Here is a 24,118-nt window from a genome sequence, read left to right as displayed (position 1 = left end):
GAGGGTTCTAGAGGGGAAGGGGGTGGGGGGATGGGTTAGCCTGGTGATGGGTATTACAGAGGGGGCACATACTGCATGGAGCACTGGGTGTTACGCACAAACAATGAATCATGGAACACTACATCAAAAACTAATGATGTAATGTATAGTGATTAACATAATAAAAAGATATAGAATAGAGAGCCCAGAAATGAGTCCTCACATATATGGTCAAATAATTTTTGTCAAGGATGGAAACTGGGCAAAGGACAGTCTTTTCAACAAATGATGCTGGAAAACTGGATATTCAGAAAAAGAATGAAATTGGACCCTTACATAATACATATACAAAAAAATAATTCAGAATGGATCGGGAACCTAAGTGTAAGACCTGAAACAATAAGACTCTTAGAAAAAATATATGGGACCAAAGCTTCACAACATTGGATTTGGTCATGATATCTTGGATATGACACCAAAGATACAGGTAACAAAAGAAAAAATTAGGCAAATTGGACTTCATGAAAATTAAAAAAAAAAGTTTTTGCATCAAAAGACACCATCCACAGTAAAAAGACAACCCTCAGAATGGGAGAAAATATTTGCAAGTCATATATCTGATAAGGAATCAATATCCAGAATACAGAGGACTTTTATTTATTTTTTATTATTTTTTTAAGATTTTATTTATTTATTTGACAGAGACACAGCAAGAGAGGGAACCCAAGCAGGGGGAGTGGGAGAGGGAGAAGCAGCTTCCTGCGGAGCAGGGACCCTGATGTGGGGCTCGATCCCGGGACCCTGGGATCATGATCTGAGCCGAAGGCAGACGCTTAATGACTGAGCCACCCAGGCGCCCCTACAGAGGACTTTTAAAGCCTAACACTAACACAAAAGATCTGATTGTAAAATGGACAAAGGACTTGAGTAGACTTTTCTCCAAAGGAGATATCTCAATGCCACTAAGCACACAAAAAGATGCTCAACATCACTGATTATTAGATAATGCAAATCAAAGCTATAATGAGATAATACCTCATACTCATTAGGATGGCTACTATCAAAATAACAAATTAACAAATGTTGGTGAAAACGTGAAGAAATTGGAACTCTTGTGCATTGTTGGTGGGAATGTAAATGGTAAGCCATTGTGAAAATGGTATGGTAGTTTCACAAAAAAAAAAAAAAAAAAATTCAGTTACCGTATGTCCCAGCAGCTCCCTTTCTGGATATATTCCTCAAAGAATTGAAAGCAGGGCCTCAGAAAGGTATTTGTATACCCATGTTCATAGCAGCGTTATTCACAGTAGCTAAAATGTGAAAGCAACCCAAGTGTCCATTGACCAATGAATGGATAAGCAAAATGTGTAGACATACGGGATTTTGTTCAGTCTTAAAAAGGAAGGAAATTCTGCAATATGCTATAATACTGGATGAACCTTGAGGATGTTATGCTAAGTGAAGTAAACCAGTCACAAGAAGACAAATACTGTATGATTTCACTTGTATGAGGTACTTAGAGTAGTTAGAATCATAAAGACAGAATTTGTGATGGTGGTCACCCAGGACAGGGGTGAGAGGAGAATGGGGAATTAATTGTTTAATAGGTATAGAGTTTCAGTTTTACGAAATGAGCTGTGGGGATGGTGGGTGATAGTGGCTGCACAGCAATGTGAATGTATTTAATACCAGTGAACTGTACACTTAAAGATGGTTAAGATGGCAAATTTTATGTTATGTGTATTTTACCACAGTAAAAATAATTGTTTTAAACATTGAATAAAATTTACTTGGATTTCAAATTATTTTTTCTTCTCATTTTCCAGCATTTGAAAATATTTTAATGGTGTGTGCTGAAGAGTGGCATGGATGTTGACTAGGTCAGCATGATATTGTTTATTTGCCTTTTTGTGTGTCACAATCTCATTGTTTTAAGGCTGAAAGCACATTAAAGCTCTTTGATAGCACATTTTAGTCAGTACGGTGTAAGTTTTTTCTTAATTGTCTTACTCAAAAGTAAACTAGTTGGGAAATATAATCACTTTATCCAATCACTTCTCATAGAAAAAATTAGAAATGTCAATAAATTGAACATGCTTATAATAATATTTACTTAATCACCCTATATAGGATTTAGAAGTAGTTATATTATAAAAATAATATAGTTTATATAATTCAGAAATAAAAGTCCTCCTTCTCCATCATCAAACATCCCATTTATACTCTTAGGGTAGCTACTACTATTAACAGTTTCTTCAGTTGCCTTCCAGAAATATTCTTTGTGTAGATAAGTATATGTGTATGACTGTCTAATGGAATTATACACACGTATACAAGACGTATGTATCCTATTTGTTAAAAAAAGATATACTTTTATAAGGTATTTTGAGTGACTTAAATATGTTCTTTAGCACACACACTGAGGAAAAGTAGATAAATTGATACGAACATTAAAAATGTAACAAAAATATAATTTCTTTAAGTTTATTTGAAGTCTTATAATTATTCTAGTGATATAGATTAGGAATAAAATTTCTGTAGTACAGTTTAATAATGAGATTTTAAATCCATATTTTTATGAAAACAAAATATTAATTTGCGTGGCAGATTTTTGTCCTCAATACGTGTTCTTATTACCTGTCATACTGAAAATAGTGGGTTATCTTTGGGAGTGGGATTATCTGTGAGTGCTGTATAGGGAGAGTTTTGGTCTTCTCTAATACCATATTGTATGAGTTTTTTTTAAAGCAATGAGCACATTCTACTTTTATTAAAATGCAAGAAAATATTTTTTTTTTAAAGATTTTATTTATTTATTTGAGAGAGAGAGAATGAGAGACAGAGAGCACGAGAGGGAAGAGGGCAGAGGGAGAAGCAGACTCCCTGCCGAGCAGGGAGCCCGATGCGGGACTCGATCCCGGGACTCCAGGATCATGACCTGAGCCGAAGGCAGTCGCTTAACCAACTGAGCCACCCAGGCGCCCGAAAATATTTTTTTTCATTGCAATCACTTTTATTTTTTGTTTCTTGTTGCTTTTTCATTTGCTTTATTTTTGTTTTTATTTTTATTCTAGTTAACATACAGAGTTCTACTGGTTTCAGGTGTACAATTTAGTGATTCAGCAGTTCCATACAACACTCAGTGCTCATCATGATAAGTGGACTCCTTACCCCATCACCTATTTCACCCTTCCCCCCACCCTCCTCACCTCTGGTAATCATTAGTTTGTTCTCTATAGTTAAGAGTCTGTTTCTTGGTTTGTCTTTCTCTTATTTTTTTCCCTTGTTTTGTTTCTTAAAAATTGCACATGAATGAAATCCTATGGTGTCTTTCTCTGACTTATTTCGCTTAGCATTATGCTGTCTAGCTCCATCCATGTCACTGCAAATGGCAAGATTTTGTTCTTTTTGATGGCTCAGTAATAATCCATGTGTGTGTGTGTGTGTGTGTGTGTATTAAACCACATCTTCTTTATCCATTCATTGATGGACACTTGGGCTGCTTCCCTATCTTGGCTATTATAAATAATGCTGTTATAAACATAGCGATGCATATATCCCTTTGAATTAGTGTTCTTGTATTTTTTGGGTAAATACCCAGTAGTGCAATTGCAGGATTGTAGGGTAGTTCTATTTTTAACTCTTTGAGGAACCTCCATACAGTTTTCCACAGTGGCTGCACCACTTTGCATTCCCACCAGTGGTGCACGAGGGTTCCTTTTTCTCCACATCCTCGTCAGTACATGATGTTTCTTGTGTTTTTGATTTTAGCCATTCTGACAGGTGTGAGGTGGTATCTCATTGTAGGTTTGATTTGCATTTCCCTGATAATGTGATGATGAGCATCTTTTCGTGTGTCTGTTGGCCGTCTGTATGTATTCTTTGAAGAAATAAATCTCTGTTCATGTCTTCTGCCCATTTTTAATTGGATTGTTTTTTGGATGTTGAGTTTTATAAGTTCTTTTTACATTTTGGATACTAGCCTTTTATCAGATATGTCATTTGCAAATAATGATAGAAAATAGTTTTAAAACATAATGATTTAAATTTTAAAAAATGTTCTCATTAATTAAGCTCATTTTTTTTTTTTAATTCTGGTTTTAGGCTTGTGTGGATGTCAGAGCCAGTTCAGTGTTTTGGCAGCAGATGGAATTTGCAGATAGCCTCCAAGGCCATCCCAAGTTGCCAGAATGGTTATCCACACACCCTTCTCATGGAAATCGAGCTGAGCACTTGGATAGACTCATACCTCAGGTGAGCTAACGCTGTATAAGGCAAGACATTGTTTTTACTGTATCATTTATTTTTAATGCAGTTGCTTCTTGTGCTTAGAAAAAGAGAGTTCTAGTCTAGCCTATCAAATATTTTGATCACTGTAATTATGGATTCTCGGTTTTTAAAGGATTTGACTGAAAAGTAAAAATCCTGCTTGTCCACAAGTCTTGGGGAATAAATTGCTGTTTAGTTGACTTTTCTTGATGGTGAAAGTTTAACCTTTTTAGAATCATACCTTTTAATTTTAACTGATTTGGCAAAAGTCTAAAACTCAAAGTATGTATTTTTCATACACACTGATCATAATTTAGTCTTTTCTTGGTGATTTAAGCTTTGTTAAAAAGCTTGTTAAAAATACCAGTTAATGAACTGTGCAAAATTTTGGGGTCAATTAATTATTAATTTCGATAGTGATGCTGGAATTTGTTTTCTTAGAAAAAAAATCTCTTTGTATTAGTTTGCTTTTTGGTTATTTATTTGTTTATAAAGCATGTGCTGTGTGGCATTCTTTTTTGGTAGAATTCAATGGATCAAGTTGAAGCAGCTTTCTCTCAAGTAGTTTTTACTATCTTTTGAAAATCTTTTGACTTCATTCAAGATGTTTTCTGTAGTTATGACATTGGTACAAGATGGATGTCAGGCATGTCTAAGCCAGGCTACATCTCTCTTCTATTTCACTTGAACTAAATTTGCTGATTGGTTGTAAAAGCAGACTATTCTTTAGGAATTTAAGAATTGGTATTGGTCTGTTTGCTAAAGGATAAAAAGGGATCCAGGTGTATTATAAAAGTTATCTTTCAGTATGACTTCAAATTCAGCTTAAGATATATTGGGTTCCTGTTAAATGATGCTAGTAAGTACAGGGGTACAAAGAGAAATAAGACATGGTTCTTGATACTTTCATGCTAAGATAAGTACAGATTGATTCTTAATACAACAGGGAATATGACTTACAAGAAAAGTAAAAATGTTGTGGTATGCAATTTGAAGGAATAATAGCCAGCATCTAGTTTGGAATGAGAAACAATCGCAAGATTCATTCATTCGTTTATGTGGTCAGTATTTGTTGATACTCATTTCTAATCTACTGTTCTGTGTTCTGTTGCCGGGGAATGAGCAAGGACAAAACAGTCTTTGCTTTTTTGGAGCTAACATTTTAATTAGATAATTCAAATAATAAACAAACAAACATACATGTAGTATGTCAAGTAGTGGTAAGCATGAGGGGGAAATATAAAGCAGGTTAAAGGTAGTAGAGAGGGCTGGGCAGCAGAGAAGGTTTACTAGTCTGTGTTCATGTGTCAAGGAGAGCCTCACTGAATAGAATCTGGAAAAGCCCTGGAGCAAATCCTGTGAATATATGGAGGGAGTCTTTTAGGCTGAGGAAGTAGCCAGTGCACAGGACCTAAAGTGAGAGTATGTTTGATGTGTCCAAGGAATAGCCAGGAAGACATGGAGGTGGAATGGAGTAAGGGAGGAGGGGAGAATGGTTGAGATGTAGGGGGACCAGACCATGAAGGGTCTTCTAAACCACTGTAAGGTCTTTTATTTCAAGTGATGAGGGAAGCTAGTTTCCTCATCACTCAGGTCTGGTGTGAGCAGCAGAGGAGTGAATTGACCTGACTCATGTGTTTTATAGTGATCACTGGGGCTCCTGTGTGGAGAGTGGACTGTAGTGGGACAAGGGTGGAATCAGGGAGACTATTTAGGAGGCTCTTGCAAAAATCCTGGTAAGACATTATGGAGACAGAAGAGAGTGAGAGAAGTGGTCAGATTTTGGATATATTTTGAAAGGGATGATAACAGAATTTGTCCACAGCTTGGGCATACTTTGTACCTTTTATGAGCATTGGGAATAGCCAGACATGGGTTCTTAAGACCTTTCCTAAATATATTTCATTTATACTCCTAATTCGAAGAAAAAAATATTTGAGAAAGAAGTAACAGTGAAATTTACTTGATATAATATATAGTAATAATTCATCTTAAAAGGGCAACATAGGACTGGGATTATATTGTGTTAGTAATTGATGTGTACTGAAGCTCACTGGCTCTGAGAGTCTTCTCAATGATACCTACGACCCAGGGGCCTTCTACTGCCCTGGCAAGTTTAGCCTATCTCTTAATTCCTAATAACCACATGGTTTTCTTTTAGAATTTCCTTTCTTTGCATTTTTGCTTAGTGAAATTCTAAAAATATATGGCTTGCTTAAGCTGGATAATGAATTCTAGCCACCTTTCATCTGAAGCTTGTCCTATATTCTGTAAAAAATGTGCTTTAGAGAAGTCTTTAAAATAATAATGAATTGATTAGTGAGTATGAGGAAAAGTGGTTGGAGAAACAAATATGTTATTTGGGAACCAATGATGAAAAACATTGGGAGATTTTTTTTTTTCCTTCTAAAAATAAACTATCCTAGTTCAGAAACTTAATTTGAAAACCTCATATAATTTCTTACATTTTGCCCCCAAGTGATTAAATTCAATTTGAAAGCAATAAGACTCTACTACAATATTGGGAATAATTCAGTGGTTGAAGTGAAGCTGATAGTGCAAGAGTATACTGTTAATTAGAATGTCAAGTAGTGATAAGCATGAGGGGGATTGGAATTCCCTACCATTCTAATTTCTATAATGAAACAAAGTGATTCCTCAGGCAATATATAGAATTATCTGAGTCTATAGACTACTACTAAGGACTACTTTTGTTGTTGTAGTTAAATTTTTTTTTTTTTTATTTTAAAGATTTTATTTATTTATTTGAGAGAGAGAGAATGAGAGACAGAGAGCACGAGAGGGAGGAGGATCAGAGGGAGAAGCAGACTCCCTGCCAAGCAGGGAGCCCGATGCGGGACTCGATCCCGGGACTCCAGGATCATGACCTGAGCCGAAGGCAGTCGCTTAACCAACTGAACCACCCAGGCGCCCCTTTGTAGTTAAATTTTATTTAAGGTTTTTTTTTTCCTCCATTTACGTGAATACAGTGTTATATTCTACCTAAAGCTCCTGACAGTATGCCTGAATTGATGCACATCTCAGAGGTAGTTGGGAATACAGCACCAGAACACAGAGAAATCTAGGCAAGAGATGAGGATTTCAGAGTCACCTGAAAAAGGTGATAGTTGAAGCAGAGTAGATGAGTTCACTTAGGAAGTAAACAGAGAAAAAGATCCTGGACAGAGGTTAACAGTATAAAGTAGTTTACATATTTAATTGGTAGGAAGAAGATTGAGCCTGTAGTAAATCAGATTTATAGGAGGAGAAAAGATCAAGAAAATCAGGAAAGTAAGATTCTTTGGTTCTATGATAAATCTTGATAATTTTGATTTTTTTTAAAAAATTAACTTACTGAAGATTGTGTATTTTTTATTTCTTACTGGATTCCCTGAATATCATCAAAGAAATTTATTATTTCCTACCATAGCATATCAAGATTTAAGATATTTTAAATCTATACTTGGTGCATTCAACAATTATTTATTGATCATGTGTTAGGCCAGACCATAGGTGTTACAAGTGTTGTGAACAAATTACACAAAAATCCCTGTCCTCATGAAGCTTATGCAGTAAAGGGAGACAGACAATAAATAGCATTAATTAGTAATGTATAGAATAGGTCACTGATATATTGTATACTAGTCAGTAATGAGTGTTAATGAAGAAAATAAAGGAAGAACAATGTATTAGTCAGCTTGGGCTGCCGTAGCAAAATACCAGAGACTGTGTGGCTTAAGCAACAGAAATTTATTTTTTCACAGTTCTGAAGGGTAGAAGTCCAAGGTCAAGGTTCTGGCTTAAGCAATAGCAATTAATTTTTTCATAATTCTGAAGGCTAGAAGTCCAGTAATTTTCTGGCAGATTCAGTTTCTGGTGAGGTCTTTCTGGCTTGCAGATGGCTGTCTTCTAAAACATTGTGTCCTCACCTGGTGGAGAGAGTGAGTGTGTTGGTGTCTCTTCCTTTTCTTATTAAACTGATAAGAACAGATACTACACTTGACTTAGCCTTTTCTTATGAGGGCCTGTTAATTCTTTCATGAGGGCTCCACCCTCATAACCTCTTCTAAACCTAAATTACCTCATCTCCCCATCTTCAAATACTGTCATCACATTGGAGGTTAAGGCTTCAACATAAGAATCTGGGGTAGGGGGGAACAGTCCACTCCATAGTGGGTAGGTAATGTGTGAGCAGAGGTGGTCAAGGTCCTGGAACAGCTGTTTGAAATGGGGTTAGTCAGAGAAGGTTTCACTGAGAAGATGGTATTTGAAGGAAGAATGAAATAAATGAAAGAATGAGCCATGTGACTTCCTAGGCGAACACCCTTCCAGGCAGAAGAAATAGTAAGTACCAGGCCTTGAGGTCGGAGTGAGCCTGGTGTATTTGAGGGACAGCAAGGAGGCCACTGTGGCTGGATGGGGTAAGCAATGGAAAGTGGAGAGTGCAGGTTTTGAAGCCAGTGTAAGGACTTTGGCGTTTGGTGTCCCATCTGTGACCAAACGCCAAAGTCCTTACACTGGGGAGATGCTGGTATCATTTAAAAATGATAAATATAGGGTTATAGTATTAATAATATTTGTAGTTAATAAGAGATGATATGCTATAATTTTATTTACTTGAAATAATCAGTTAAATTTAGGAAACAAATATTCCACGCATTTTGGTTACCATAACAACTTGGGTGAAAAATTGAAGAACAAATGTTAAATCAACCTGTTGATGTTTAATTTTATGACAGTTTTAAAATTATACTTAACACTGTTCAGATTTTAAATTTATGTATAACATAAGTTGTCCTTGAAAGAGATCCCTTATTTAACTTTCTTTCTGTAAAGATTGTTATAAAATATGGATGAATAGATGTGAATAAAGGAAATGGTATGATAACCCAGGATAGAAATTTACTTGAAAGATTTATTTTACAACCGGAAGCATTTAGACTGAATTTTTTATTTTCTGTTTCTCTCACTGACTCACTCTCTGCCATCCTTTTCTTGGTTGGGGGAGGGAGTTGGGGAATGATAGAATGTATAGGAAAAACATTTCATTTGGCCTTACTGTTGTTTAGGGTTATGTTATTATAATAATTTTGAATAGGATTTATTTTTTAATGACTCTTAGGACTTTCAACATCAGCCTTATTTGTAAACTGTTTTTTAAATCTTGGTGTTCAAATTTACTGCATTCAGTTTTTATAGATACTGGCAGGCTGTAAATGCATTCATTTTAATCTCATTTTATCTTGAATTCTTTAACTTTCAGGAATCTGGGGGTTGAGATCTTGTAAATCATTCTTAGGCATTTATAATTGGACAAAGTAAATGCATAAATCATTAATATTATACATCTCATGAGTAGAAAATATGAGTGTTTAACATTGAAGTGAAATGTCATTGTTGGCCATGTACACAAACGTACACTGTTCACCTTACAGAATTTCATTTTGTCTGACATGGAGAGTGTTGAGGAAAAGGCAAATATCATAGCAGCTACTGTAATTGAATTGGCCTCTGAATCATATAAAGCCAGGAAGCCTGACAGTAACATTGTCTAAAACTTTAAAAAAATATTATGGTGCATGTGATGTGTATCTACTTGAGGCTGAAGTGAATGGGCCATTAGAAAAAATTGCTTTTAGGGGGAAAGAAAAGTATGATATTTTTAGAAAAATGTGTTAAAAAATGGAGTTGATTTTTTTTCTCTTGAAATGACTTAGTTTCTACTTTCAAAGGAAGCTTTTAATCTAATTATGAAGCTTCTCTGGCCATTAATTTTTTTCTCCTGTTTTTTTTTTTTCTTTTTTTAAACCTAATTACTGTGGTTTTATTTTTTATGAATAAGTAATTGCTATTTTACTTGATAGGAAGTGCCTAGAAGAATCCTGATGTGTACCAGCAGTTTCATAAATACTTTGGTTGTTATTGGGAATAAATACAGCCATTTCATAATATATTGTTCTCCTGTGTCAGGAGTGGTTGATTATAAAATTTATTTGAAAACTTTTTCTTATTTATCATTCTAGAGGAAAATTGACATGTGTCAAGGTGAAATTAATTTTTAAATTTTTTGTATTTATTAAAATTTTTAGTTACTTAAATAATTAACTTTTTTAGGGCGCCTGGGTGGCTCAGATGGTTAAGCGTCTGCCTTCGGCTCAGGTCATGATCCCAGGGTCCTGGGATCGAGTCCTGCATCGGGCTCTCTGCTCCTTGGGAGCCTGCTTCTCCCTCTGCCTCTCTCTCTCTGCCGCTCATGAATAAATAAATAAAATCTTAAAAAAAAAAAAATAATTAACTTTTTTAGACCACTTCAAAAACTAGTCAACAATTCCAATTTCCATTGCAGTTTATTATGAAAGGAAATGAAATGAATTGGAAAACATTTTTAAAGGTAAAATCGTGACTTACATAAATATAAGATGAACAATATCTGAGATTTTCTTTAACTTATTATTACTGAGAGAGCCAGTAATATGTTACAGCTAGCTGACGGGAGAATTTCAGAACCATAGGTATATAGACAATCAGGAATGCTGAACCGACTTTACAGACAGATGGAAAACTGATCTATTCATGAGGCAATGATCAATTTGCATTCCACCAGACAGTTCGCTTACATTTCTGCAGACTTGTATTTATTTGCATTGTTATTAGTATTCTACAGATTATGGAGTTGTAAAACAGCTCTAAGGCCTTGAAAGGCAGAGGTGACACTCAAGGATGCACTTGATAGGATATCCAGTGTTCTTTTTTGCCCATTTCAAAGTCTTTCACAGTTTCTTCTGTTTTTATTTTCTATTGTCATCCATTTGCCTTTCAAGTAAAGACACTAAAATCATCCTGTAAGGCTAATATATAAATAGAAGTTTTTGTTTTGTTATTTGTAAGTAGCCACATAGCCATTATCCTTATTGTATTTCTTTTCTTTCTCTTAAAGTAACAAACTACTGTTCTCATTCATTCCTGTTAAATTTGTTTCCAGTGAGTTTTTGATTGAGGTTAGTTAAAATCCTAGGCTTTTTTTTTTTTTTTTTTAAAGTGTATGCTTGCCTATAGAAATTAAGGGAGAGAGCTTCAAGGGGGGTATAAAGGGATTGGTTTCATTTTTTCAGGATGTTGGGAAGAAAACATTTTTATCTACCCTTCAAAGGTTCTTCTGGCTGGTCTAAATTAAATTGACATGAGATAGATTAACAGGAGAAAAACAAATTTAATTTTGTACATATGGGAACACCACATACATGAGAGATTCAAAGACAGGTAAAATGAAGTATATATGCCATTCTGCGCTAAGGAATGGGATAAGGCCCTGGGGCTTCAAAGGGGAGGAGAGCAATTCACCAGGGCAGTAAGAAGAAGAGCAGATATTTGGTAATGAGATGTTTGCTCTTTCATACAGATGGGTCACTCAGATAAAATTTATTTCTGGTAATAACTCTTATTCTGGGAAAGACCCCCCAATTTATATTCTTCTAGGTAGTTAAGAGAGGAGCAAAATCTTCTCTTGAGCCCACTGGGGTTTATTGCCTTCAACTCAAAATAGTCCATGTGCCAAAATGGCACATTTTAGGGAGACCTTTCTCTGTACCCCTTCAAGGAAAAACATTTAAACCTTTCATGAATTATTTTGAACTAAAGGTATAGATATAAAATCAAGAATGAAGTCACAGAAATGCAGAAATGACAGGAAAATGGAGAATAGAGAGGAAAAACATCTTTAAAAGAATTTTTTTATTATAAATCTTAAAAACACATGTAAAGATAGAGAATAATTTGAATAATTTAATGAATCCTCATTTTCCGCTCACATTCATTAGTATCAACCGTTTTGTAACTTGCTTCATTTGAATCTCCTCTTATTTTTTCCCATTAGAATTTTAATGTAAATGCCAGACATTAGAGCTTTCTCCCCAGTTACTCCAATATGTATTTTAGAAAGTAGTACCATTTTCATCCGCAGTTATACTATTATTCCTAAGAAAATTTATAGTAATTCCTTATTAAAAATAAATATCCTGGGGCGCCTGGGTGGCTCAGTCGTTAAGCGTCTGCCTTCGGCTCGGGTCGTGATCCCGGGGTCCTGGGATCGAGCCCCGCGTCGGGCTCCCTGCTCCGCGGGAGGCCTGCTTCTCCCTCTCACACTCCCCTTGCTTGTGTTCCCTCTCTCGCTGCCTCTCTCTCTTGTCAAATAAATAAATAAAATCTTAAAAAATAATAATAATAAAAATAAATAAATAAATAAATATCCTGTCCATATGCAGATTTTTCTGTCTCAAAATATAGTTTTACTGTTGGTTTATTCAAATCCTGATCCATCAAATTCATGTGTTGCATTTGATTATTTTGTCACTTGTCTCTTTGACTTCAGAACAGTGGCCCCTCCCTTTGTTTTTGTTTGTTTTTAAATATGCTGTTGACTTGTTGAATAAATCTAGCCTCACATTCTAGATTTATGTGATTGCTTTTTTGTGATATCATCTAATTTGTGTTAACAAAATTCAACTGAGTAAATTTAAAGACCAAATTGGTTTTATTCAGCAGTTTGTGAATTGGGCAGCATCCTTCTAGCAATAGAAAGGAGCTCCAAAAAATTGAATAAAATGAAGAGACTTTTGTAAGCAGTAAGGGGCAGGGACAAGGAAAGAGGAGTTACCTCATCTTTCTTTGTGGGACGGAAAGGGTCTATCTGGCAGATTACCTCACTAAATGCTGACTGGGAAATTCCAGATTTACTGGTTTGAGATTCCATTTTGGAAGAGGTTGAAACTGCAGTTAGGTTAGCTGTTAAGTCTTGGTTTGCTGATGTGGGGCTTACCACAATTGAGTCTATTTTGGGCCTGTGGTCTCTCTCTCTCTCTCTCTCTTTTTTTTTTTTTTTTTTAACACTTGTTTCTCTGTATACCTGTAAACAGAAGTTAAATTTTGGCAAGAATATTTTATTGGCAGTGCAGCTATGCTTCATATTGTTTTACATCAGGATTCTCTTGATCTGGCTGCTCACATTTAGTGATGCCACATTTGATCAGGGGTTTGGATGGTGATGGCCTGCCCCTTCCTTTGTCGATATGGTTTTCCCTCGTCTGGCCAGCAAATGGTTGTAGGGTAATGATTTAGCACTCCATAAATATCCAGTTTTTCAACAACCCGAGAAGTTTCTTTGATTGAGGGGAACTATCATTGTCCTCTGTCTCAAAAGGCTAACCTGTGTGTGCGTCTTCAGGAGGAATCTATATAGAACAGTGAAGAAGGAACTCAGACCAGCCAAATTAAATCTAATGGAAGAAAAGATGTTGCAGCCACATTTTTCTCCTATGCAAGAGTAGATGTAAGAGGTAAATGGGAGAGATTTTTAAAAAATCAGAAAGATTTTAATAAGAGTTGAAAAGAAAGATGATCATAGGTAATTGTATTTAATAGACATTTTGTGTATGAGTGTCCTTTTTTTTTTTTTTTTTTATTTGCGAGAGAGAGAATGAGAGACAGAGAGCATGAGAGGGAGGAGGGTCAGAGGGAGAAGCAGACTCCTTGCTGAGCAGGGAGCCTGATGTGGGACTCGATCCCGGGACTCCAGGATCATGACCTGAGCCGAAGGCAGTCGCTTAACTAACTGAGCCACCCAGGCGCCCGTGTATGAGTGTCCTTAACTAATAACACCACAAAGACCTTCATCCAAACTAAATCTAACAATAACAACAACAAAAAGTCTCTGAAATGCCCATTTTCTTCCAGTAAGATAAGCTTCAAAGAGTAAAAAAATCTAAAAAAAACAAATCTCAGGTATAATTTAAAAGCTTTCCTACATTGGAGAGGACAGCCTAGGTGCCCCCTGAAGCTGGCATGAGAAGGCTGATTTAACTACATTGAAAGTGACAGAAGAAGAAAGAATGACTTTCCAAATGTAAGATACATCCGTTCCAGAAAATTGCTAAACTTGTGAATACAGCAGACAAGCTGTAAAACTTTCAGTGGAGGCTGTGAAGAACAGAATTGATGCCCCAGAGCAAAGACTCATTGATGCTGGAGATAAAGGAACATAGCACAGCCAAATTAAAACACCCAAAGCTAAAAAAAGTCTGAAAAATGGAAGAACACTGAAAAAACATGAAATCAAGCTACATAGAACAGTAGAAAACACCAGTACCTTCGTTTATGTCTTAATTTCTTTGACTGTGGTTTCTATAACACGTTTGATTTAGATAACATTTCTCAAGATGGGTTTTTAGAACCCCAGAGCATCATGCCTGAGATGCCCTGAAATGACAATGCCTAGATATTTAAATTTGCCAAGTGTTTAATCTTCATTGCAGAGATAGGATTTTATAAGCTGCCAAGTGTAAAGAGAAAATATAAAGATGCATATGAGTAAGAATGACTTTAGATCTTACCTTTTATATTTTGGAGAAGTGTAAGAGTTTAGGGTAAAAGAAATAAAACAAACAAAAAAAAAACCAGTGGAAGTAATACACTTTGGTGTGCTATCTAGCCAAACCCACTTTTCTTTCTTTGAAGATAGAAGATCCCTTAACACATGGAACACATAGAACAATATATCAGTAAAGTACTTAGTAGCTGGAGTTCTCCTTCCAGAATCCAGATAATCAAGAATTAGATAGAATTTGTAGTTTATTCTGTTTATATATGATTGTGATTCTAGCTTGCACCCTGCTATTCTTAGAAAACCACAGATAAAGTAAGGAACTAATAAAGAATTGAGTTGAAAGTACGATAAATAAGATTCAACTGACACAAAAAACTAAATGCTAAGAAAGAGATGTATTTTTTTTCCAAATGTACATACATCTTTCAGAAAAATATTGGTCATTAACTTGAACAAAAATATGTATACTTAATATAAAAATGTTATGGTTCAAATTATCAGAACATATATTAAAATTAATATAACAAAAATTAAAGTATGGGCAGCCACATGAAAATTAAAATAAAATTCTTGTATGTATAAGACAAGAAATCCGTAACAATAAGAGCTGCCTTAGAATAAAAAAAATTTGTAATGGTTGTAGTTGTATTTTCATGGATTGCTGTCAAACTTATATGTAAAAAAAAACTTTACCAATTTAAATGTCTCTGTTAGACAGAAAAAGAGAAACAAAATTGATACATATAGTGTGCCCCAGACAGGGAAAATAAAATTAAGCAGAAATAAAATTATAAGAGTTGGGTTTTTCAGAAATTTTGTCAAAGTGAAAATTATCAAGTCATTTATTTAGACAAAGAGTAAAAGGTAAATAGGGTCAGGAGAAGAGCTATGATAATTAACATGCAGGAAAACCAAAATACTTGAGAGAATATTATTTTTAGGTAGATGATAATGGCTCAGGTCAAAATCAGAAGTAATTAAAGTGTATGCATGCCTGTGTGTGTGTGTGAGAGAGAACTGCCAAAGTGGATACAGCTAGAAGTAGAAATTGTAACTAGAATGTACCTCCTCAAATTAATTTTTGAAGAGGTAAGGTATAATTAAATCAAATAAATAAAAACAACTGTATCACAAACCCAGAGTCATAACAAATTAGCAAAGAAAAGAGCACCTAGCCCTGATGGGGATTTACTTCGGAGAATTTTTCGGAAGTTTAAAGAACAGTTATTCAGTGAATAATTAACTCTAGCTTCAAAATATAGAAAGGGACATTGTTAATTATCTGATGCATTTTGTGAACATTTTGTTTTGACAAATTGATAAAAATACCACTTTTAAAAGAATTTATAGACTGGGGTCATTAACCAGCAAACAGTACAGTACTAGGTAACAATAATTATTTACTTGGAGCAAGTAAATTATCCTCAGATACATGGGTAGCGTAATAAAGGCAGTGCTGTTAACACAGAGGAAGGAACTCAGGACTCATTTTTGATTCCTTCTCTATATCCTACCCACAAGAAGATCTTGTCTACTGCCCCTTCACCACCACCGTCATCCCTCGCCTGGATTAACTGCAGTCATCTCATATTTTAATCTTCCTATTGTTTTTCACCTCATCCCCTAACAACAGCCTGTTTGCAGTACAGTAGCCGGAATGATCTTTTAATTGTCGTTTCCCTGTGTAAAACCTTTTAGTGGCATCTCTTGAATTCAGGATATAAATCCAAACTCCCGCTGTCTTTAAGTCAGGTAATTTGGCCACTGCTTCCTTCTCCAACTTTTTCACATGTCCCTCTTCCCCAGGTTTTCCTTGAGTCCAGTTATTTCACACTGAGCTTATTTCCTTCTCACTGCTCCTCTAGTTGCTGACTTCTCTGCCTGAAATATTCTTCCTTCAGCTCTTGTTACCCAAGCACCATCTCCCTTCGGAGGCTTTCCTTGATTACCCCAGTCTCAAATAGCCCTTCTTCTGTGCAGTCGTTCTCTAACAAAGTTTACGGTTTTGTTTCTTCATGTACTTAACTAAATCGATCTTGTTTACTACTTGTTTATTGTCTGTCTCCTCCTTGCAGAATGTAAGGCCCTTGGTAACTGCTGTCTCCCTAGTGCCTGTGACAGTTTCTGAGATGCTTAATGAATATTCATTACATGATTGCATGATAGGTCATAATAGGCAAGAGAAGTAAAATAATATTGGGTTAAAAATTTCAGAACTGCTTCCTACCATAACACCAATAGAGATAACATAAATAAAATACCTGGTACCGTTGAAGGTACATAGAAAGTGAACAGTATATGTTCGTTTCTTTCACTTCTAGTAGGAATCTGTAGGCTGGCCAATTCCATATTTAACTCCGGTCTTCCTTGGGATTCTCTCTTGGGAACTGTATGTTTTTGCTATTAGAGTACATTCTTGCTTTCTCCTATTCTCTCAACTCAGTGTTTTCCCTATGACATTTATCATAATGATTTATTCATAGCTTGTGTTCTATAGGTGTTTCTTTAAAATTCAGCATGCATTTATTAAGTACCTGTTATGTGTAGTGCATAAAGTTAAATGCAGAAAACAAAATAAAGGCAACGGAAGGGCATATTTTAGTTGTATAGTGGGAAAATGTTGCTCACTTTTAAGGAGATATTTAATAACTTCGTTTATTTTTTTTTCACCTGGTTAAAAAGTATCATTTGTTAGCATCTTTTTTTAATTTAAATTCAATAACCGACATGTAGTATACATCAATAGTTTTTGATGTAGTGTTCAGTGATTCATTAGTTGTGTGTAACACCCAGTGCTCATCACATCAAATGCCCTCCTTAATGCCCATCACCCATTTACCCCATCCCCCCACCCACATCCCCTCCAGCAAACCTCAGTTTGTTTCCTGGAGTCAAGAGTCTCTCATGGTTTGTCTCCCTCTCTGATTTCTTCCCATTCAGTTTTCCCTCCCTTCCCCTATGATCCTCTGCCCTATGTCTTATATTCCACATATGAGTGAAACCTTATGATAATTGTCTTTCTCCGGTTGACTTATTTCACTTAGCGTAATACACTAATAAGTGCATTTAATAAAATAGGTTTGAATTTATAAAAATAAAAGATGTTGACACCCTGAAATGTAATAAAATAAATGTGGAAAGGAAAGTAAAAAATAAAAATTTACCAACGTATGTGATAAAATCTTACTATGCAGAATAGATGAAGATTTGATAGAAATGTGTATGGTCTGTAATAGATTTTTTTTTTAAAGAAATTGACTATTTTATTTTTTTTAGATATTTATTTGTCAGAGAGAGAGAGCGAGCACAAGCAGTGGGGAGCGGCAGGCAGAGGGAGAAGCAGGCTCCCTGCTGAGCAAGGAGCCTGATGCTGGACTCCATCCCAGGACTCTGGGATCATGGGGATCATGACCTGAGCCGAAGGCAGACGCTTAATGACTGAGCCACCCAGGCGTCCCTAGAATTTTGTTTTGACAGATAGTTGGAGAGAAACATCACATGTAAAAATGTTAAGAGAAAAACTTTATGAAGAATATATAGTTTTCCTAGCAATGAAGCATAGCTTAGACATCTTAAGAGGACATTTTTTTAAGTAAAAGATTTACTTAAGAAACAAACTGTTGTGCAAAAAAAAGTACAAAAGCATTGTAATGTAAAAGCATCAAAAACAAAAACAACAGAAGTGGGTTCTAATCCCTTTTTTTCTAAGCCTTTTTGCTTCTATGCCCCCTTAATTCTTTTTTTTTTAAATTAGACTATTTTTAAGAGCAATTTTAGGTTCACAGCAAAATTTCATGGAGGGTACAGGAGAAATATATACCCCTTGCCTCTGCTCAGTTTCCCCCACTGTCAAAGTCCTGCACCAGAATGGTGCATTTATTACAAAAGATGAACCTACACTGACCCATCTTTATGACCCAAAGTCCCTAGTTTATATTAGGCTTCACTCTTGGTGTATATTCTGTGGGTTTTGACAAATATAATGACTTGTATTCACCATTACAGTGTCACACAGAGTAGTTTCATTGCCCTAAAAATACTCTGCCTATTGGTCCCTCTCTCCCTGCTTAGCCCCGACAACCATGGATCTTTTTGGTATCTCCATAGTTTGCCTTTTCCAAAATGTTATGTTTATAGTAGGAATCATATGCTATATAGCCTTTCTAGATAGATTTTTTTTTTGCTTAAAAATATGCATTTAAGTTTCCTTCATGTGTTTTAATAGCTTGATAGATCATTTCTTCTTAGCACTCAATAATATTCCACTGTCTAGATATAACACAGATTATTTATCCATTCACCTACTGAAGGACATTTGGTTGCTCCAAGTTTTGGCAGTTGTGAATAAAGCTGCAGTAAGTGTTTGCCAAGCAATTTTTTGTTCCCTGCCAGTCACAACCTTTCTGGGGTTCGATTTGCTCAATCTGTAAACTGTAGCTGATGATTCTTAAGGATCTGAGGTTTGAAATGATATGGTTATCTAGATAAAAATCATTAAATCTTATGTTATACTGATTATGAATAACTTAGGTAGGCCTATATGCTGAAGACATTATAAGCTGGTAAAGCCTTTCTGATAGCAGTCTGGTTCTATATAAACTAAAATTATACTCTGTTCAGGTCATTCTATTTTGGGGGGTGTACTTCAAGTAAATCCAAGTGGAAGTTATAACATTTTTTCTTTAAGCAAAGATTTTCATAGGGTAATTTTAAAAAATTTTTTAAAGAATTTATTTGAGGGCGCCTGGGTGGCTCAGTCGTTAAGCGTCTGCCTTCGGCTCAGGTCGTGATCCCGGCGTCCTGGCATCAAGCCCCGCATCGGGCTCCCTGCTCCACGGGAGGCCTGCTTCTCCCTACCCCTGCTTGTGTTCCCTCTCTCGCTGTGTCTCTCTCTGTCAAATAAATAAAATAAAATCTTTAAAAAAAAAAAAAAAAGAATTTATTTGAGAGGGAGAGAGAGAGGAGGAGTGGTGGAAGGGGCAGAGGGAGAGGGAGAAGTAGGCTTCCGTTGAGCAGGGAGCTGACATGGGGCTTGATCCCAGGACCCTGAGATCATGACCTGAGCCGCAGGCAGATGTTTAACAGACTGATTCACCCAGGCTCCCCTATAGGGTAATTTATTAAAGCCAAATAAAATAAAACAAAACAAAACGATGGAAACAATTCAAATGCCCCATAATGGGGAAATGCAAAGTAAATTGTGTGAGGGCAGGGATCATGACTATTTATTCAGACTGATGTGTGCCTAGCACCTCACTCAGTGTGGTGTTCTATAAATATTGGCTGAATGTAAACATACTGAAAAAGAACTTAGGGGAGAGAGAAGAGCTTTTGCTGAATATAAAAGATTCAATGGCATTCTGCTTTTCCCTTTGTTTGCTGCTCTGCATTTCTCTTTGCTCCACTCAGTTGTACCCGCTGTTACGTGCTGGACTCCACACTTGCCCCTTTACTGACCCCAGTGAACGTCTTAGGCATGTGATATAGTAGGCATCACATAGCAGCTTCTCCTTGGAAAAGGACATCACCGTGGCTGTAAAGGAGTTAGAGCAAGAGTAGCCTGTGTGTCCCCGTTTTGCCAGGGCAGTCTCAGTCTGTGCTGGGTGTCTCAGTGTAAAGCTTGATAGCAGCTTCCGCTCTCAAAGGTAGCTGGGTTCAGACAGTAGGGTGCCATTTAGCTGAGGCTCTGACTTTCTGTTTACTTCAGTGCTATAGTTGTGAAACATTTTCTTGATTTTTCAGTTTACTTTAATGAAATTTTTTTTAATGCTCAATGGATGATTGTGAGATACAAAGAAAATCAAATAAGGCCCTGTCACCACAGAATTTCACTTTAATGGTTTTTCCTTGTTAGTTATTTTGGTAACTCATAACCTCCTTCAGAATCACAAGTGTTCCTAGATCCAATCTCCTCCCATGGCCTCATCCATTTAGAAGACCTTTTTCTGGTTTGCCTCTGGCTGCATGCCTTCCTCTCTTGTGGAACTTGAAGGAATATTCCTAAGAACCTGTGCCCCTACCAGTGCACTCTGGGTATTTGGGATAATGGAATTCCTTGCCCAAACACCTTTGAACCTGCTTCTGGGGCCTGTGTGGATCTCTTCCCTTGGATACATGCACACAAGGCCCCTCACAGTGCCCGCTAAGCCAGGGATGGGAGGAGAAGGGAGTGGACAGCAGGTCAGTGGCAGGAGGTGGGCAGGCTCCCTGCAACCTTACACATTGCAGAATTCAAGAATTCTAATTTTGGACCCAGCCTTCAGGGTCATTTTGAATGTGTATTCCTCAAAGTACGGGAGTAGAACATATTTTTCATAGTAGTTTATTAGCTTGACTTAACCACTTTTAGATATTTAAACACTTGGTATCTGATCCTCCAATTACATTCTTGCCATGGACCCCACAAATATCAGGGGTAGGCCCACTCATGGTAAAACCTAAAATCCTTACCATGGCACATGAGATCCTCCATAATCTGCTCCTGCCCTTCCCCTGCCTGGCTCCAGCTGCACTAGCTTCCTCACTGTTCCAGAACAGTCCAGACGTGCTTCCATCTCAGGTCCTTGCACTCCCTGCTGGTGCTTCTTGGAATGCTCTTCTTCCAGGTATCCATGTGACCTCTTCCTTCATGTCCTTCAGCTCTCCCCGCCTCCTTCCCTCCTCCCTGGGCCCCCCTCCAAGCAGCAACCCCTCCCACCGCCATCATTATTTTATCAGTGAGACCTCGCTGGGCTAATCTTTCCAAAATTTTACTATCCCCACAAAGACTGTCTCCTTCCCTGCTTTTTACTTACTTCTAACTTTTTTATAGTGATGCATGTCAAGGGAAGAAATAAAAAATTAAACTAGGTCCCTCCCCTAAATATCTATCTTTTAACCCCTCCCTAGATATAAAATGTTTTTTCCTTAAAAATTTTCTATTTTAGTTTTTGTGTCTTAAAGTCATTTATGTAAGCCACTTTAAAGAATCACCTGGGTCTCCAAGTCTACTTATTTAAAGCAGCAGTCCCCCTACCCTGCCCTCAGTTTTTTAAGGGTAACCATCTTCAGCTCTCTTAAATGATTCTTTTGGTATTTCCCACTGTGGCTACATAACAAACATACTTCTATTGCTACTTCCTAACTTTTCAATTTTAGACGTTACCAATTTACTTTCCCCTGCAGAGGATGAAAACTAAGGTTCCCCTTATCACTGGCACACCGTGTGCACACACACACATGATCCAACTCTCCCTCTTCCCAGTATTGAGTTGTGATTTGGGGTAAATCAAGATTCAGTGCTTTTAAAACTGTAAACACCAGTCACAGCTGACCCATGTTGTAGGCTGTGATTACTTTTCCTATAGCATTTTATTTTTCCTGGAATTAAAAATTATGGTTTTGATTTGCTTACTTTTCTGGGTTATTAGCATCCGTGCTCCCGCAGACTGCCCTAGTTATGTGTGTCTTTTTTCAGTATGTTCACACTTCTGTATGCTCTTGTTTTTGTTTCTGAGTCTTAATCTTTTTAAATCTGGATGGGTGTTCTCACAGTCAGGCCTTATTTGACTGAAATCATAGAGACACCTCTAAGAAGGCTTGTTTATCCCCAATAGGACATCGGGCAGTCACTGCAGATTTGTTTGTTTCAAATATGTTGCTTTGTGAACAAATATTGCAAATGTAACTATGGGGGCGCCTGGGTGGCTCAGTTGGTTGGACGACTGCCTTCGGCTCAGGTCAGGATCCTGGAGTCCCTGGATCGAGTCCCGCATCGGGCTCCCTGCTTGGCAGGGAGTCTGCTTCTCCCTCTGACCCTCCCGACCCTCCCCCCTCTCATGCTCTCTCTCTCTCAGTCTCTCTCTCAAATAAATAAATAAAATCTTTAAAAAAAAAAAAATGTAACTATGTACCATGAATTTCTGTATGGTTCTCTTTCATGTGTTATAATTAAGATACCTTTTATTCCAAAAATAGAGAATGTATTCTTATATTTCATTGTTTTACAAAAAGCATATTAGGAATTACTAGAATAATTTTAATAAATTTAAATGTATAAATAAATAAATTTAAATAAATATATTTTGTATATATATTTTGTTTATAAATAAATATATATGTTGTATTGTATTGTATTCTTTATTTATAGGCTCTTAAAATTAGAGAGATCTGTAATTGCCCACCACTTTCTGGACCAGACCCTCGATTACTATTCAAACTCAGCATGAAGCATTTCCTGGAAGAATCAGAGAAAGAAGACCTAAAAATCACTGCCGAGAAACAGAAAATGGATACTCTCACCATTCAACAACAGAAGCAAATACCCTTAACATATATAGTTGAGAAAAGAACTGGCAGTTGAATTAAAATTTATGAGACATGGGATATATGAAGAATGCAGCATTCGTTACCATTTTTATGTTATTTTTTAAAAAATGATGTTTGAAATAAAAAAAATGTATATTCAGGGTCAAATCATGTATATTACAAGTATTATCTAAATTCTTCTATGTATTTTCATGAAATATTGATGTATTTTAATCTATTTTAAAGTATCTTCAATGAGGAAAATGTCACAGAATAAATTTATATTACACATTTTACTCTGTCTCATACTTGCTTTTCATTTGGAAGGCAGACCTCTAGTGGATGAGAAATCAGAATGTGCAGTAATTCTGTGGAGAGAGTGGAGAGAGTTCCAGCCGAGCCTAAACTGGGGTTCAGAGTCTGGGTGGTTATGATGAACTGGGAAGCTGACAATCTGAAGCATCTGTTTGCAGAAATTGATTTGCCCTGGGATAGGATTATGTGGAAGAGGGGACCGTGGGATGGAGAATTTCCTGCTCCTTGCTTATGGACTCTGAGGGAAAAAGGGATATGTAGGGAGAAGCTAAAGAAGCTGTTTTCGTAGGAGGCAAAAGTAGTGCTCGTCGTGGTCCAGGCGACAAAGTGTGAAACAAAATGGTAAGAGAGGGTCATTTCCTTGCAGACCCAGTGTGCCACTGATGTTCTGAAGTCCTGACAGAAAGTTGTGTCATCTTGGCTCCTTCACAATACTATGCTTTGGGAATCTCCGGAGTTCTCAGAGAAGGCAACCACCCTGTTCTCATTGAAGGAACCACCAGGAGGGGCAAGAGAAGGTGTCGCCCCCAACTGGATCTCCCTGGGCAGCAGACATGAGCAAAAGGCTGGAAGAAGATGGGTCAGGGAGCACAAGGCACATCTCTGGTGGTACTCAGACATTACTGTATTATATTAGTCTGGAAATAAATTTCTAAAATGTATTATTTGTATAAAATTATTTGTACTTCCAAACTGGTGAAGTCTAGTGATGTTGAGGGACATTTTTCTTGAAACACATTATATTACATAGTTTCTTAAGAATTAAAGGGGAAAGAAACGATCGTCTATTGAGTGTCTATTCAGAGTTGGGCCAGTCTATTCCCAGACCCCATGAAGTAGGTTGCAGCAGTCTCCTTTCACAGTGAGAACCCGGATTGGAGTGGTTACGTA

General features: G+C 36.6%; 1 protein-coding gene across 5 annotated transcripts in view; it reads left to right on the top strand.

Annotated features, from left to right (window-relative positions):
• OMA1 (OMA1 zinc metallopeptidase) overlaps window positions 1-23,889 on the top strand; it is a 71,800-nt gene extending 47,911 nt beyond the window's left edge. For 4 of the 5 annotated variants that reach the window (XM_031042178.2, XM_006746020.2, XM_081818495.1 and 1 more), the window contains 2 exons: window positions 4,084-4,233; window positions 22,755-23,208. In XM_031042178.2, coding sequence (XP_030898038.2) covers window positions 4,084-4,233; window positions 22,755-22,967 — 363 coding nt within the window. In that variant the 3' untranslated portion in view covers window positions 22,968-23,208. Of the gene's footprint in view, window positions 1-4,083; window positions 4,234-22,754; window positions 23,209-23,594 lie in introns of those variants that run through there. The other variant, XM_081818496.1, reaches the window with a different exon arrangement.
• Window positions 23,890-24,118: the final 229 nt, after the last annotated feature.

Source organism: Leptonychotes weddellii, chromosome 4 (assembly GCF_054177405.1).
Source record: "Leptonychotes weddellii isolate Sample4059 chromosome 4, ASM5417740v2, whole genome shotgun sequence".
Classification (NCBI taxonomy): domain Eukaryota; kingdom Metazoa; phylum Chordata; class Mammalia; order Carnivora; family Phocidae; genus Leptonychotes; species Leptonychotes weddellii.
This window is presented reverse-complemented; position numbering and strand designations above follow the sequence as displayed.